Source organism: Eufriesea mexicana, unplaced genomic scaffold (genome assembly GCF_001483705.2).
Source record: "Eufriesea mexicana isolate 0111107269 unplaced genomic scaffold, ASM148370v2 scaffold4786, whole genome shotgun sequence".
Taxonomy (NCBI): Eukaryota; Metazoa; Arthropoda; class Insecta; order Hymenoptera; family Apidae; genus Eufriesea; species Eufriesea mexicana.
The window spans coordinates 263,407-280,204 of NW_016912807.1; the positions used below are offsets into that span (position 1 = coordinate 263,407).

At 38.6% G+C, this 16,798-nt stretch overlaps 2 protein-coding genes across 7 annotated transcripts in view; one reads left to right on the plus strand and one right to left on the minus strand.

The window, feature by feature from the left end:
- The window catches only part of Snap25 (Synaptosomal-associated protein 25kDa), a 27,235-nt gene extending 14,487 nt beyond the window's left edge, over positions 1-12,748 (minus strand). For 2 of the 6 annotated variants that reach the window (XM_017905891.1, XM_017905888.1), the window contains exons 1-3: positions 11,098-11,286; positions 7,279-7,475; positions 6,956-6,997 (exon numbers count right to left, since the gene is read on the minus strand). In XM_017905891.1, coding sequence (XP_017761380.1) covers positions 6,956-6,997; positions 7,279-7,377 — 141 coding nt within the window. In that variant the 5' untranslated portion in view covers positions 7,378-7,475; positions 11,098-11,286. Of the gene's footprint in view, positions 1-482; positions 532-6,955; positions 6,998-7,278; positions 7,476-11,097; positions 11,318-12,480; positions 12,499-12,610 lie in introns of those variants that run through there. The other 4 variants (XM_017905889.1, XM_017905890.1, XM_017905892.1 and 1 more) reach the window with 4 other exon arrangements.
- An 836-nt stretch (positions 12,749-13,584) lies between these two features.
- Positions 13,585-16,650, plus strand: LOC108551655 (uncharacterized). Its single transcript, XM_017905887.1, has 3 exons — positions 13,585-13,979; positions 14,099-16,400; positions 16,465-16,650. Exons 1-3 carry the CDS (start codon positions 13,779-13,781, stop codon positions 16,611-16,613), a joined length of 2,652 nt encoding a protein of 883 aa, XP_017761376.1. The 5' UTR covers positions 13,585-13,778; the 3' UTR covers positions 16,614-16,650.
- The last annotated feature ends 148 nt before the right edge of the window (positions 16,651-16,798 follow it).

The following is a 16,798-nucleotide window of genomic DNA, read 5'->3' on the forward strand; positions in this document are numbered from 1 at the left end:
GGGGGTACGCGTAGCGACATGTTAACGAATCTCTCTCTGCGAGAAAAAGGTCAGGAGGTCGCGAGTGTTCTCGAGATAAGCGGCCGGTAGCGAAGTGTCTATCGATTTTCAGAGTCGGAGTCGGAAAAGTACGGGAGGCGGGGTTCTTCCTCGAGCACGTTGCACGACGAAAATTTGGGAAATGGAAGAGAAACGAAAGAGAGAAGAGAGGGGGGAAAACGTGGCGGGAACGCGACCGATCGGAACAACAAGGGTGGAAATCCGCGATGGAGCAACAACGCGAAATCGGTGTTTCCCCCCGTGATCTTCCGTGCGAGCAGTGAGATCTTGCCACGGGACCGAACGAGGGAGCCCGGAAGGAGAAGAGGGTTCCTTTGTGCTGGGTTAGGTATGGTACGAGACACAATTGTATGTAATCTGTGAGAAAAAGCCGAGGTTCCTTCTTGTTGTTTACTTATATGGCTAAAAAGCGATTCACTCACCTCCCTGGTCATCGAGTGCGACCAGAGTACGGATGCCAGCCTCCTTGCTCTACGACAGACAGAGGCAGCACAACACAGACAACCACCACCAGTGTTAGAGAGTTGTTTTTTTTTAGTAGTAAGTATATAGTATAGTAATATTAGTAGTATATTAGTAGTATATAGTATTACGGTAGGTAGAAACGGAGGGTGTAACGGAAGTCGGTGGAGAGAAGTGGGCAAAGCAAGTTAAGGTATATCTTTTCGCAAAACGGTACTGGATAATATCGTGACCGGATCATCGGGCTAGTATACGCGCGACACCAACGGGGAAGAGTAAACTCGATTATTTGATAGTTTTCGTTGGTTCTTTTTTTTTTTGTCTGTTTGTTTTTTGTTCTCGATGGGTCTAGATTCGACGCATTTTTTTTTTGTTTTTTTTTTTTGTTTTTTTCTTTCGGTTTCTGTGGATCGTTAAAGCCTTTGACGCGCTCACGACGTAGGCGATTGCAATAATATATATATACACGTGTTTATATATATATTATCCTGCCTGTGATACAGACACAGGTGGGCAGACAGGTGGAACACGCAACGTAACGTTTACGGACTGACGATATACGGAGAAACGTGATTGGCATTATTATTTATCGTTTTCGGCTCGAATGAGTATATTTCTCGATCTCTAGATTAGGCTTGTCGCTTGTTGTTGCTGTTGTTGTTCTTGATGTTGTTATCGATCATGACGATGTTGTTGTTGTTGTAGTTGTTGTTGTTCCTGTTGCTCTGTAACTGTCGTCGCCGTTGTTGTAGGTTTATTTATTTATTTACATAGATATTTACTTGTCAGATCTTCCTTCTGGCTAATCGAGATTTCGTTACAAGCGTGAAGGCTCTCACAGACTTTTGATTCTTTTCTCTGTATTGTTATTATTATTACGTTACTTTCTTTTAATGTTTGTATGTACTCATTTTGTTCTGTCTCGGTAGCGCGTGACGAGTCAAAAAGAACCGCTCACCTGTCCTCCCTTCTTCTTCCGTTCACCGAATGGAAGGAAGAAAAGAGAATCCTTGCGGAGAAGAGAGGTCGAGAGAAAGAAAAAGAGAGAAATAGAAAAAGAGAGAAAAAAAGAGAGTCAGAGAAATAGAGAAGATACTACTCGAAGAGTCCGGATATCCACGAATGAAAAGGAAATCCACAATATATTATATATATATATATATATAGTGTATGTAAAGAAAGTACCGCAGAATACAGAACGATACACGATATATATAGGTTTCCTTTTTTCTTTTCTTTTTTCTTTTTTCTTTTTTTGTGGAGAAATAAAGTAAATCGAAAATGCGCAAGACAGAAACGAAAAGTTCTCGTACACGCTTTGAGTCGCGAGAATAGGAAATTGTTTCTTTCTTTTTTCCTCAATTTTATTTTCAGAAGCAAGAGTCGACTATCATTGAGAGAATGAAAAAAAGATATGATAGGTCGATTCTTGGAAGCATTTCCCTTGTGTCCGGAAGCGAGAAATCTCGGGACTCAAACGGACGAGAGATACTTAAATAAATGCAAAGTAGAACACACACACACAGAGAAAAGTGGAGAGGGACGGAAAGGAGAGCATGAAGAGAGCGGCGAATGACCAAATGTGAAAGAAAGAGAGAGAGAGAGAGAGAGAGAGAGAGAGAGAAGAGAGAGATAAAGTGAAAGAGAGAAGATGAGAGAGAGCAAAGAAAAGGATACGAGCTTTTCGACTGGGTAAACCCAACGAGGGAGGAAACGTTGTCGTAATCGTCGTTTTTAACAAACGATACTTATCTTTTTCCCTTGCAATTCGAAGCGAGACTGTTGGCCAGAGAGCTCGGAATCTCTACAACCCCGGCGAGCTCATTCCTGTGTTCCCTCCGTTCCAGCCAAACAAACGAGCTCTGATTCAAACGAATCGCGGGAGATAGAGAAACCAAACTTCCAAAGAAATATTAAACGAGAGAAAAAAAGGAGAAAAATATATATATATATATGTGGAGAGAAAAAAAGAAAGAATGAAATAGACTCGAGACTGCAAGGGAAGCGTGCTATAAAATTATCATCCATTAATGCTTGACTGTAGCCCGCGGAACTAATTAAGGGTGAGCTTCTCTGGACCGCTTTTGTTTAGTCGGTCACGAGAACGGAAACAAAAGAAGTTCTTTGCTCCTTTCCTCGTTCAGCTTGAAAGAGAAGCGTGTGCATTCATCCACGTAGGAAATGTGCATGAAGTTCCAGAAAAAGAGAAGGAAATCAAAACGAGATAGAGCGAGCCGTTGAATTTCAAGTCTTAGTTCGAGTATTTACCGGATATTCATTTAGCCTCGCAACGTTTTATTCGTGACTATCCCGAAAGCCATCGTCGTTACGCTCTTTTCTCGGGTAAATACTCTGTCGAATATCATAGGTGCATATAAAGAGAGAGTAACGAGAGTGGAGGAGTTCGATCGGTCGTATGATAGTGGTTGACGGTGGTGCTCGTGGTAGTAGTCGTGGTGGTAGTCGTGGTGGTAGTCGTGGTGGTGGTGGTGGTGGTGGAACGGCATCTTTTCTACGCGAAACAAACGACAGACAAGACGAGAACGATCGGCGAGAATCGCGACTGAATCCGCGGCTGAAAGCAAACCAAAGAAAGAAAAGAAAGAAACGAGGAGAACAAGGGGATGGCATAGAGATTGACATGGCATCGGTGACTCCTGGCGAACAGCGACGCAGCTTGTCTCTGGAAACGATCGAAATCGATCGAACGAATGGAAAATTTCTATCGCGGACCAGCTACCTCACTATTCGCGTGTGAATCCCTCGTATACGAGCTGTGTCTCTGTGAGTGGTGACTGAATGTGATTGTGATTGTGATTGTGATTGTGATTGTGATTGTGCGGAAGAGAGATCACGAAGTATCGATAGAATGATACCAAAACCAGAAAAGTGACAGCACGATGCATTGAAAGAGATAGACGGAGAGAAAATGAAGAGTGTTCTCGCGGAGGACAGGCAAACACACACAGGCAGCCAGACAGCCAAAGCAGATAGGCGGCAAAGTTCGCGAAGTCGCGCGATATTCTTCATCGAAATCGCGAGAATGATCTGATCGATGTTCCCCTTTTCCACGTACATTTTAACAAACTATCCCGTGCAACGTTTCATACGTGTATCCGCGTATACGCGATCGGAATTATCGATCGCGTGGATTAAAGTTTGCTTCGAAAACTCTGCAAGCGAGTAGGCAACAAAGTTCTCCTATGTAAGGTAAAAAGTACACCGGCGGCAACGAATTTGTCCCAGACGCGAATCTACCAAGTCAAAGTCGCTCTTGTCTCGATTAATCGTTCGAGTACTGGAAAAACCAACGGGGGCATGATCGATTGCAGCTCTGACGAAGAATACCGACTCGTCGCCACGGTGTAAATTTTGCTTGTGAGGAAATTTGCGATGGCAGGCAGGCGGGCGATCGAGCAAGCGAGTGTAATTGTCGAATTTTAAGCAAGCGAACATACACGTGGGCACACACCGCACACGTGAGAACACATACATACACAGCCAGCAACACGGACAATATCGATAAATGCCCGGTTCAGCCAGCAACACGGATTATACACTGGTAGCAGCGACAGAAGTTGCCGGTATGCGCGCTCTTTTCTCGATTCGCAATTTTAAAATCGAGTAACGATCCTTCTTTCTTTCGTCGAGATCAGAGCTGTTGTTATAGTCATTTACCTGTCTCGGCCAGCCTCTAATAGACAATTGCTTGACAAACTATAGGGAGAGAAAATCATGGCGTTCCCTAGAGGCTTCCAACGCTCCAGTCGGGGCGAGCCCTTTCTTCCCGATTCGACGATCGGCTTGCTTTTGCTTTCCGCAGCAATACTTTCCTTCGATATCTCAGCCGATTCTTTAAAAAAAATCACGATACAGCAAGAAAACGTACAAGGGTGCCACATACGCAAACGAGGAGAAAATATCTCTTTGTATTTCGGTAAAAAAATATCAGGTTGGTGAGAAAAAATATTCCATCTGCTCGACACCGATCGTCGAATCGATAGTTTCTTGAACGTGTGATACACAGTGGGAGAGAAAACGTTGCGCGTTTGCACACAGGTTGCATGGAGATAGAAACGAAGAGAAACAGAAAAAGGGAAGAAGGAGACGGAAGCAACTGAAAGAGGATTGTGCACGTACATACAAGAGGATCGTTATTTCTTCCGATATCTTCGTGTTCTGAACGTTAAACGAACGCATTCTTCTCGACCGTTTTTTTGAATTTCCTCGATTTTCGCGAAAAATCGGTGCAAAGAAGTTTGTTCGTTCCCGTCGAAATGTTATTAAAAACAAGAGAGTAAGAGACAGATCGAGAAGAATCGAAAACAAAGAGAAACGAAAATACAGGGAAGAGGAACGGGAAGAATAAGAAAAGAGAAAGAGTAGACGCAAGAAAAAGGAGACATAAAAAGCCCTATTACCCTCTGTCTTAATCGCTATGACCGTGATTATCAAAAATGTTCCACGCAACGTAAGGTTGTATAAAAGGGTTGAAATACGCCATCTACCGTAACGCGTACGGTACAATGGGATTGTTAAATGGTACCGCGCAATCATCGATGCTCCTTCATTCCTTCTAATTTCGCATCGCGTCAAAAGCGTTCTCTGTTTTCCATAGCGTCCTTTCCAAAAGACCCTGTGCATGTGCTGGAATTCACCGTTGCTGAAAAAAAATATCCTCCACCACTGGTAGCATTAAGAGTTATTTTTTTTTTTTTTGCATTTTTCTCTAATTTTTTCCTGTTTTTCCTAATTGCTTTTACAATAAATTTGCGGCAACTGCCCCCGCCGTCCGGGTTCGTACATTCGAAGCCTCTCAAGAGCCTGAAGCTCGAACAGCTCGAACAACTTGACTGACATCGACAGCAATTTCGTACATATATATATATCTATACGTATGGGCAGATTTCTTTTAATTTTAATGGCATCCCGCGTGTGAAGTATGTACGTACACCAAATAGTTGTTGACGTCTCCAGTGCTCGAAATGCGACACGTGCTAATTAGTGCAGCCACAGATAAGTAGCAAAAGAAACTGGAATGGAGCGATGCAACGACCCTTTAACCCCTTCGCGTGTGATCTTTTCTACTGAACCGTGAATACGTTTAACATTCCCCGTGATGCAAAGGAGTATTTCGAAATGTAAAACGATCGAGAAAATGGATTCTTCCGCGTAAGGAGGGGGTACACCCCCGCTCGGGGTTATCAGGTATCGATTGCATCTGCTCCTTCGACAATTAGTAACAAGTTAAACGGGAAAAGAATGAAGACATCGGATGTACACAGTAATAGTTCCGCACACACTTATAGAGACGTACATACATATATCGAGAATAGATATCCAAGATACGAGCATAGACAACGAATAATTATGCATGGGAAGAAAAATGCGGAGCTGAAGAACGTAGACAGAATACACGAAACACGCGCACGAACGCACGCGTTCCGTTTGCTTTTGCAACGATGCATATCGATCGGATATTTTCTCTTCGATCGTGGTTTAAAAAAAAAAAAAAAATATGTAAAAGAACGACGATTTACGCGCGATGAAACATGTCAAGGTTGACACGAAACGGGTGCAAGAACATGACATCGCCGTTACCGCGTGCATTCGTGCTACGGATTACCGTCTCGGACCGCGTCGATGCGTCGTCTTACAATTCTTCCGAGTACATTCGCGGCGATCCCAATGGGAACGAATAATATATAAATTGCTTGGCACCGGTGCGAAAGCATTTTCTCCCCTTTTTTCTTTAAGAGGATAATCTCTTTTTTGCTTCCGTCGCAAAAGAATCCGCGCTACAAGGCCACAATATCCCGAATATGGCTATTATTTACTACCGCTGTCTACATACTGTTTAAAATGCATATAAGTATCATAGGAACGAAGAATGCTTCTAGCGCCAGAGCTGAGGCAAATACTATTTCAAGGTCCTCCAACACGAACGAAATATCTTCGTTGTACTTCGTTGTAAATTGCACGAAACGTCACTCCATTCTCCCTCGTATATGTACATGCATATATATTTATATATACACGCACACATATACATGTCCAATTTCACAGTTTCAGGACTGACCGAAATAGTATTTTGCCCACCTCTCTCCAGCGCATTTTCATCCTTTTATTTTTCCTTTTTCTTTTCTTTTTTTCTTTTTTTTCTTTTTTTTTTTGACTTTGTTCCTTCAACTGCACGCCGTCACGTTCACCCGAGGATTGACCATGACGCCCATCTTTGCCGCAATATAACACGCAACGATTTTACCAACGGCAATTAGACTTCTATATTCCATGAGAGAAAATCTGGGAGTAAGAACTCCGGGAATAAATCGCTATAGTAACGAGGATCGAGGATTAGTACCGAGGATGATCGAGGATGAAGGTTAATGCGTAAATAGAAGAGAATAGTTTCATAGGGATGAGACAAACTCACCTCCTCGCATAGTGCCAGCATACGCCTCGTACTTTCCAGGGACTGAAACAAAAGAAATCACATGGATTAAGCGATACACGTGCGCAAATAAATCCTAATTATTTTATCAAGCTTCCAAAACGCGGATATAGAAGTTCTAAATACTTCAAACGACACTCGCGGTGTTATATATCTCAAACGAAGAAATATATCATCCCAATTCATCATCCTGTCAAGTCATAAACAAAAATACTCTTTGATGTGCAACTCCGCGAAATCTCTTTGATACCTGACACGATGGACTTCCTACAGAATAAATCCTGGCATCAAGTCGATATACACACCTCATCTGTAACTTGATCGGCCTTCAGCTGTAATTCCTGCAATTCGGTGCGAGGTGGTCCGCCCTCCACCGGACCCGGTGCTGATGTTGGGGCAGGCATCTTGTCGGGTGCCTGACGATTAGCTCTCTTCTATAATGGCACTTCCTCTTCGGTCGCTCTGTACCCCACGCAGCTCCTTATTTGGGAACTCGTATGTTCTGCAACATTAAAGGTAAACGCTAGGTTAGACGACCATTCTCCCACTGCTCCTCTGTGCTCTGGCGACTCGAGTGAAGCATGAATGACGACCGCCCAAATGCTACCACCGGCTCGCCTCAATGAAATCTAAGCAACGGTCTAAAGGGATCGACGACGAAATTCAGACAAGTATACATCGAACTATCTACAATCGCTTTGGTCCCCGTTCCGTATACCTGCTCGACCGAGAAAAGCAAATACCCAGCAGACGTACATACGCATCGGGGTATTGAAAGAGCGCGGGAGAGCAGAATAAATGCGTACTTCCGAAAGTAGGGGCCACGGGGTACGTTAATGAACGGTAGTCGGTGTAATACGACCAACGAAGAGTACAACGAGGCGCGAAAGTCTGTCAGTGGCGAAACACTGGAATGAGCCGATTCAGAGTGTGGAGAATCTGCGATTGCGAAATTTTACGCAGACATTTGGCAAAAGCTGCCTGCCAGTCGGTCGTCGTGGGTGCATGTATACGCGTTTACGTGGCGGAGCTACGTGTGTGGCGGTGTTCCTACGAAAATCAATACCCGACGACCGACCGACCGACCGACCGACCGACCCACCGACCGAATCGCGCGCAGACGCACACGACCGCGCCTTCTCGCCGTGCTTCGTGCTTCCTGTCTCACCAACCCTTCTATAACCAACCCCTTTCCTAACTCTCTTCGCGTATACACGCACACACGTATCGTCTGGACGACCACCCACCACTTCTTCCTGGGAGCAGCACGAGAACCGATCAGCTGGGATCTCTGACGACGTATGTAGGTTGCTCCAAGGAACACCGCGAAAGCTTGCACACACCGATGCATCCGCCTCGATGCGCCTCGATAAATAAGCTGCTTTTTTATACCATGCTTTCGACAGCCTCCTGGGAGATTTCCGCGTTATCGTAAATAGTGCTCCCTATAGCCCATGGAGGAACTTGCGTCATGCGAATGACGGGGAACTTTTGTCAGCCAAGTTGCGACAGCCAACTAGACGATACATGCAGGAAGATGTAATTCTTCGAGGATGTTCCACTTAGATATCGAGGTTGCAAACTAAGGCTCCCTTGAACAATCGGTCCAAAGCTGCCGTTCAGACCAGCAGATCGCGGTCTATCCCTGAGAATCGCGGAGACTCCTATTCTCAGCGAAGACTCGCTCACGGTTCGTAGCGCACGGAATACCTTGTTAATGCATTAAGACAACTAACAGGGAGAGCCCGGTAATTGGCACTTGTAAATTTAATTGCTGCCGGATAAGCTACCCCTGTGACGGATGAACTGTGGATACCAGTGACGAGCGAAAAGAGACTACGAAAGGGCATGTGCATAACACGATCCTTAGGGAAACTAGTTCACGCCAGGGATAATAAAGCGACGAAATTACAGTGGCCTCCATGGACGTTGATTTTGTACAACCCAAGTTATGGCGTGATCAATTGACTGAGCCTGTCCTTGCCCTCGAGACGAAGTTGGCTCGTTTCCAGGGCGAAAGGTATCGTGTCGCTTCTCCTGGTCACGGTGCACCTCGCCAAGATCACGGGCGACTAGTCAGACCTGGAGGACACCGCTTGTATACCCTCTCAATCGCAAACAAACAGATATTGGTGTTCGATAAAGCAAAAATGAAGAGCATTCGGAGGAAATCGTGTTTAGGAATCAATACCGACCTCCGACCAAATCTTCCTTCTCTCGAACTACGTGCATTCAAACACCGGTACCAATCAGACCCTTCTACAGGCGACTCGTATTAAATCCTCAACTATCTTAATCCTCGGTAATTATCCAAATATTGCTGAATCCTTTTAACGAGAACCGCGATAATTCGAAATTCTTTCAAATCGCTGACCACGCGACCCGTGTCGATAGATGACGAGACAATACCGTAAACTCTTTGCCTGGTAGTTGCGATTCGTTGCGACTCATGTCGTAATCCTAGATTCTGCAAGGTGTGTGCGAAGCTGATGCCGTTTTTGACCGTGAAAAACGCAGGTTGAGAAGGGAATCGTAATAACAATCTCGCGATCACGTGGGGGCATGGATACACATGCAAATCCGTCTTATGAAGCGATCGCGCAGCGCAACGTGTTGGATGCCGGCAAGATGACGCGGACATGTCACGATCCACACGCTCGCAGGTACACAAACGAGCTACGTGTTACTCGAATATTATGACGTACGTTTTCCTATTTAGACTGGCTCGAGGTCTCACACTCCTCGCATTCGAATCATATTCATTATTTAATACAAACGTTGGCCAAGTTGATAAGAAACTTTGCAGTATCGAGCGGCTAATGCTTATGAGGAAACAAATGAGTTAATCGCGGTGCTAACGAATCGATAGGCGCCGTGAAAGAATTGAAATACCTCTACAAACGTGCGAAACATTTTTCCCAATGTTAAAATTCGATGAAATTATTCGAACCCTGAATGAGCTATTTTTGAATACCATTCGACATACTTTACAGCATCCCTGTAAGCAACGTTCGAAATTCGATTTACAAAATGGTACGTGACGTTGCTGAATTTTAATCGAAAATTACGCGATGATAAATAAAAAGTCGTGACTCGTATAGAGGAGGTGAGAAAATTGATATTTTTATGCATTCTCGCGACTCATACTTGCGTCACTGCAATTACGCAGTTCATCCTCCGTCGAAGAACAAGAATAAAATACAAATATTCTGACGTCATGCATGCTCTCTCGCACACTTGTCCGCGCACACACGCGCCAACTCATGCGTACATATGTGCGTGCGCGCGCCAGCACCCTCTTATCATATACATATACAGTCGGGTGTTTTTCATCAATGACGCTCAGCTGTTAACGCCGGTAGAAAAAGCATCAAGAGATTACTCTATAATCGAGAATGCTCGTCACCTCCAACAATATCCAGTTTCTAATTGATAAACGATGAAAATAAGTATTTACAAAGTTTCGTGTACGCATTAGATAGACCGCGCATACGTATAACATTAAGAAATCAATAAATAAAGTAGCCGGTTCGAGACGGTTAACGCGATGTTATCTCACCGTTGGAATAACTTCAAAGATTACGATCGAATACATAATACGTATGTTTAAATAAACGTACACTTAATTAAATTAAACTCACTCTCGGTCGAATTTGTTTTTACGCTTCTCGAAAAGCTAGGAACAACACAAAGATAGACCCCTGCATGGTGCACGTTAAATGTCAAACGCATCTGATTCGAAAGCTAATAATTTTACGATAAAATCGAATCAGCCTTTAATACCGAGCAAATGTTTAACGAAGTATGCCCGGCTTCTCGTTTCCTCTTTGTATAAGGAAAAGTATTTGAAATATTCTCGTGTACGTGACAGATACGAACCGTGGCATTGGCATTGATTTAAAGTCATCACGTTTCTAAACGAATCTCTACATTCGCGTGTGGTGAAAAAGAAATCAGTAGCTGTAATCCAATTCACGCAGAATTCGAGTCTAAATGATATATATCTATAAAGATAAAAAAATAACAATCCTCACGATTAACAGGAAAATGTTCCCGTATCACTGTCGTCGTAATACAAGATTGGAAAAAGGAAGACTATGCAGTGTCTAGCTATTATTACTAACCGTAACTCGTCAATAAAGTTGTCTTCTGGGTGTTTCCGCCGCTGGTAATAATTTATAATTGGCTGATTTAAGAAGAAATCGCGAATTAAAAATTTCAGAACTATCACTGACACTTTTTTTATAAAAGTGTAAAAACCGGTAGAATCGAAAGTAAAACTCACGAAACTATGTTCTCTCCGACTACTCCGAGTACTCAGCTACTGAGTGAGAAACGAGCAGTCGCGGAGTTTCAGAGCAGCGTTGGACTTGAAGTGGGGGTAAAATGTCGTCGACAAGGAAAAGCACCAATAGGAAGCTTCGATTACAAAGCTGCAAACTCCAGGCGCGGGAATATGTATTTTATGTTATAATACTTATCTTTTGATAAAAAATTGTATATAATATAACATTTAATCGATGTAATAATTAATTATATACTTTAACTAATATTAGTTAGAATCAATTATTCAATTATTACGATGCAAACAATATTCCTGTGGTTTGAGAACCACTGATTCATTATGCCGATTTTCAAATATAATATCGCTCTTGCACCAAGAAAATAGCTATCGAGTTTAAGTATATGTTGAAAATAGTTCATGTAAAATAAAGAATATGTTCTATCTATAATTTAATTTATTTAATGGTTAAATAAATATAGTATTATGCTATGAAAACAATACACAATGCGAAAAATAAATATATATACTACAGATATTTATAAGTTATAAGAATATGTAGTTCTGCTAAAATAAATTAAAACTCTATTATATGAATTATAATACCATATAAACGTTCTTTTTTTTTTTTTTATTTCGCGTATTATAATAACTAATATAAAAATACTTTTTAGAAATATTTTAAAATATAATGCACATCATTATGAGATAAATACTTTCAAGAAAACAGCAACTTAAAAAGAATTAAGTGCATATTATTTACATATATCCCTAATTAAGTTTATTGTTTTATCTTTTTATCTAATTTATAAAATTTATCTAACTTAATAAAATATTTTCTAAAATAAGTGAAAGATGAATTAGCAAATAATGGAAAGATATAATATTCTGCAAAAGTTAAAGTAATATATTATGGTCTAAATATATAACTGTCAAATATAAATATAACTAGATTTTTCCATTGTGAACACTAAATTACCACATAACAATTTAATATGTTAAACATTATACATATACTAAATTGAATTAATAATCTATAACATATATAGATACAATAATCATAAATAATTTGAAGAAAAAGAAAAAATTTACTTGATTAATTATACATGTGTTTAGTTTGCAATGTACAACAATAAAACAGAGCAAAGAAATTTTATAAGCAGAAAAATAGAATATGTTAAATATTCTGAATTTAATAAAATTAGTAACAACAGAAGATACGTACTTTAATGTGAGTCAAATGATAGCTAGAGTAAAGTAGAAAATCGATACAACTTCACTGCAATGTGGTACTTTGTTCGCTTTCACCTATACGAGCTTCGTTTAAAGTTAGAATAGGTAATATATTCGCTTACCAATGGTAATTAATGATTTTCCATATACCGCGAGTAAATTACCACGTAATTTCGTGAATTGCTGTTTTTTCGAGAACACTGCAGTAATCACTGATGATCACATCGATACGGTGAAACAGCTGCTGCTTTTTTGACAACCGGAACTTGAAAATGGTTAACATCAGTTTTAAAAATGGCGCGAAGATTTGAATGTATGAACATACGAACATTTTCCAATTGTTATAGAAAATTTATCAGATATATGTAATATGTTAAAATTAATAAACATATCTACAAGATGTCCCAATCTAATATTTCAAAATTAGTTATGCATTGTATAATTTTTTTTCGTCATAAAAGAACATTGTATCAGATATGATTGCAAACAATTATAATTAATTTTATCATTTTAACAATTAAAAGATATTCTAAATATTTTGCATTAAATATCTTATGTAAATATTAACATTGTTATAATAAAATTCTCATACTAACGAAATTTTACTATATTTCAAGTACATAACATTTTTGAACTTGTGTATGTAGAAATATTTTTGCATATCTAAAACTCATAATCATGATTATGAGTTACAGTAAAAAGCTTTTGTTTTTTCTTATTATTTATGTATTTATCATTATATAATGGTATAAATGTTTAAAATTTTTAATTTAAATTTACATATTTTACATATTAAATTATATTACTTACTAAACAATCAAATATTTATATTAAAAAAAATGTTCTTTACATTTTATACATATACAAAGATATTAATATCAAATTATAATCTTGATTATAAGAATTAATAAAAGCAAAGTTAATTTAATTACTTAATTAAATTATAGAACTTATCTTATCTTTAATGCGATAAAAATGCTTCTGGAAACATAATAAGTTTACAATTGAAAACAAATGCATGTTTTTCTTAATATAAATGATTACCAGTCATTCTTACTCTGTCATTTCTATTTATATTGAAAAGTTATTACATTTATCGTTCCTGTTGAAATCTGTCATTTTTGCTTATGTTGTATATACATTTGCATGAAAAGTGGAACGATTGAAATCACACCGAAGTTTAAGAATTGATTATCATTTTTAATTAAATGATATAGAAGAGTATAAAAACACAATCAAAGAGTCATCTCCGTTAGTTAGAGGTCAAAACCGTTCTGTAAATGTAGTAAGATGGCAGGCTTACTGTTGTGTACAACGCGCCTTTTATCTTTACTTCTTATTAATTTATTCTTTGTCTCTTCTGGTCCCGTCATCAAATCAATACAAAATGTCCCTGAGCCCTTAATTCGAAGTGCTTTGAATTCTTTAAATCAAGATTCTCCTACGCATCATACATATAAGGGCGGTAACCTAATTAGCGCGCAAAAAATGGTATGTCTTCTATAAATTTCCTAAAATCAAATCTTGATTACTAGTAATAATGAAAATTTTTAAATTGTGTGCTTGTATTAATTTGATAAAATTTGATTGATTGATTCCTTACCTTTTAGGAAGAACCACCATATGCAATATACAGACTTACATTTGATTTAACTCCTATTTGCAAAGGAACATTGGAACCTTGCCCTCGAGAAGCATGTGCCATTGAAGTGAAACAACATGAACTTGGCGATATAAATATCTTAAAGGAATCTATACAATGCATGTATTTGTATCCTCAATCCAAACAGGATGATCCATTGCAAGTGCAAGAAAGTAATCATGATCAAGATCACATTATTGAAAATTTGGACAAACAAATTATCAATAATCAGAGTGTTGAGTTAGACCATGAAATTCAAAAAAATGGAGACCATGTTGACAGACCGTTTATAGCAATGAGAGCTTCTAGTCCTAACTACTGTCCAGGATGTCCGTATGAATTAAATCCAAATTTACCTGGATTTACTGCTTTTGGAGAACAAGTAGTAAAGTCAATGGATGAATTAATACAAAATGATTTCAAACACAAAGTAATTAATATTGCAAATGTAACTCGTGCTGTGCCACCTTCATCTAATATTATACAGTACCAAATTTTATTTTATATAGGAGAAACTAACTGTTTGAAAAATGCAGTAGAACAACAAAAATGTTTTGTACAGGTAAATCTTCCTGTCAAGATATGTTTGGTAACATTTGAAGAACAACCGTGGCAACAATCTAGTCGTAAGATAATAAAAAATAATTGTACTATGGATGATAATGCGGAAATTAAAGAAAATGTTAATTTTTATTCAACATTAAATAGCGAAGCACTTGTAACATCAGTACCTAATAGAGAAGAAGCAAATTATGAAAAGTGGGAAGCTCTAGAAAATTTGAGAAATATTCTGGATAATTATACTTATGTTACAACAAAAGACTCTGAAAAACTAGAGCAATCAGTAGTAACAGAACACCCTATTCTAAAAGTTTCAATAAACAAAAGTGACAATAATGATAAACCACAAGAATTTGAGGATAAAGTAAAAGAATTTAATGAATTTCTGAAAGATTTTGATGTACCTACTACAGAAACTCGATCAAATTTAGAAATAAACAAAGATGAAGTTAAAGAAGAAATCATTTACCCAACAAAGGTTGATTCTGCAATTAATACGTCACACACCTTATACAGGAATAAAAGATCTGTTGTTGGTGCACCTATGAGCATAAATGTTAATGACCCTATAGTGCAGGAACTTGTAAATAAGGGTTTAACAAAATTTTCAGAAAATTCTGAAGGTTCAAACGAACCAATGATAGCTGAAATTGTTGATGCTTCGCGACAAGTAGTATCTGGCTACTTATATCTAATAAAAGTTAAATTGGGTACAAGCAATTGTCCAAAAGGTACTAAGAACAATTGTCAGTTAAAAGAAGGAACTGAAATTAAAGAATGTTTATTTGAAATATGGTCTCAGCCATGGATAGATAATGGATCTCCAAAAATTACCATCCATTGTGATGTAAATAATCGTCGGAAACGATCTTTGCAAGGTAAACTGTATAATTACAAAATGTTGAAAATAGCTCAGGAGATGAAAGATCAGAGCTTATTTGCAAATTTTGTTAAGACATTTAACAAAACATATGCTTCAGCTGAAGAGAAGCAACAACGTTTCAAAGTCTTTAAAATGAATCTACAGATTATACAAATGTTACAAACATATGAGCAAGGAACAGCTCAATATGGTGTTACAATGTTTGCAGATCTTACGCCTAAAGAATTTAAAGCTCGTTATTTAGGTCTTCGCCCCGAATTGAAACGGGAAAATGAAATACCTTTTTCCGAAGCTGAGATTCCAGACATTTCATTACCACACAAATTCGACTGGCGAGATTATGGTGTAGTTACACCTGTAAAAGATCAAGGTCGATGTGGATCATGTTGGGCATTTTCTGTTACTGGAAATATAGAAGGACAATATGCAATTAAGCATGGGAATTTATTATCTTTATCTGAACAAGAATTAGTAGATTGTGATACTTTAGATGAAGGATGCAATGGAGGATATATGGACAATGCTTATAAAGCAATAGAAACAATAGGTGGTCTCGAATTAGAATCAGATTATCCCTATGATGGCAAAAATGAAAAATGTCATTTTGTGAAAACAAAAGCTACAGTACAAGTTATTGATGCTGTAAATATTACATCAAATGAAACAAAAATGGCACAATGGTTAACTCAAAAAGGTCCAATTTCAATTGCAATTAATGCTATTGCCATGCAGTTTTATTTTGGAGGAGTTTCACATCCAATTCACGCTTTATGTAACGCTAATGCCTTAGACCATGGAGTTTTAATTGTAGGATATGGGACAAGCAGTATGTACATATACTTTTTAAATACACTATTTTTTACACATTTATACAATGTATTCTTTTTCAGGATATCCTATCTTTCATAAAGAATTACCTTACTGGATAATAAAAAATAGTTGGGGTCCACGATGGGGCGAGAGCGGTTATTATAGAGTTTACAGAGGAGATGGTACCTGTGGTCTTAACAAACAACCTACAAGTGCTATAGTTGCATAACAAATATATTTAAGAAACTAATGGCTTTAATAATAATATTTAACTTCTTTAAAAAAAAAATTATATTTTTTTTACTAATATAATACGAATATTAGTCGCTTGTATTCTAAAGAATTTTATGTAACATATTTTAATGATTAAGCATCATAAATATTTTGTTTCCTAAGTAAAATTGCAAGTTTGCA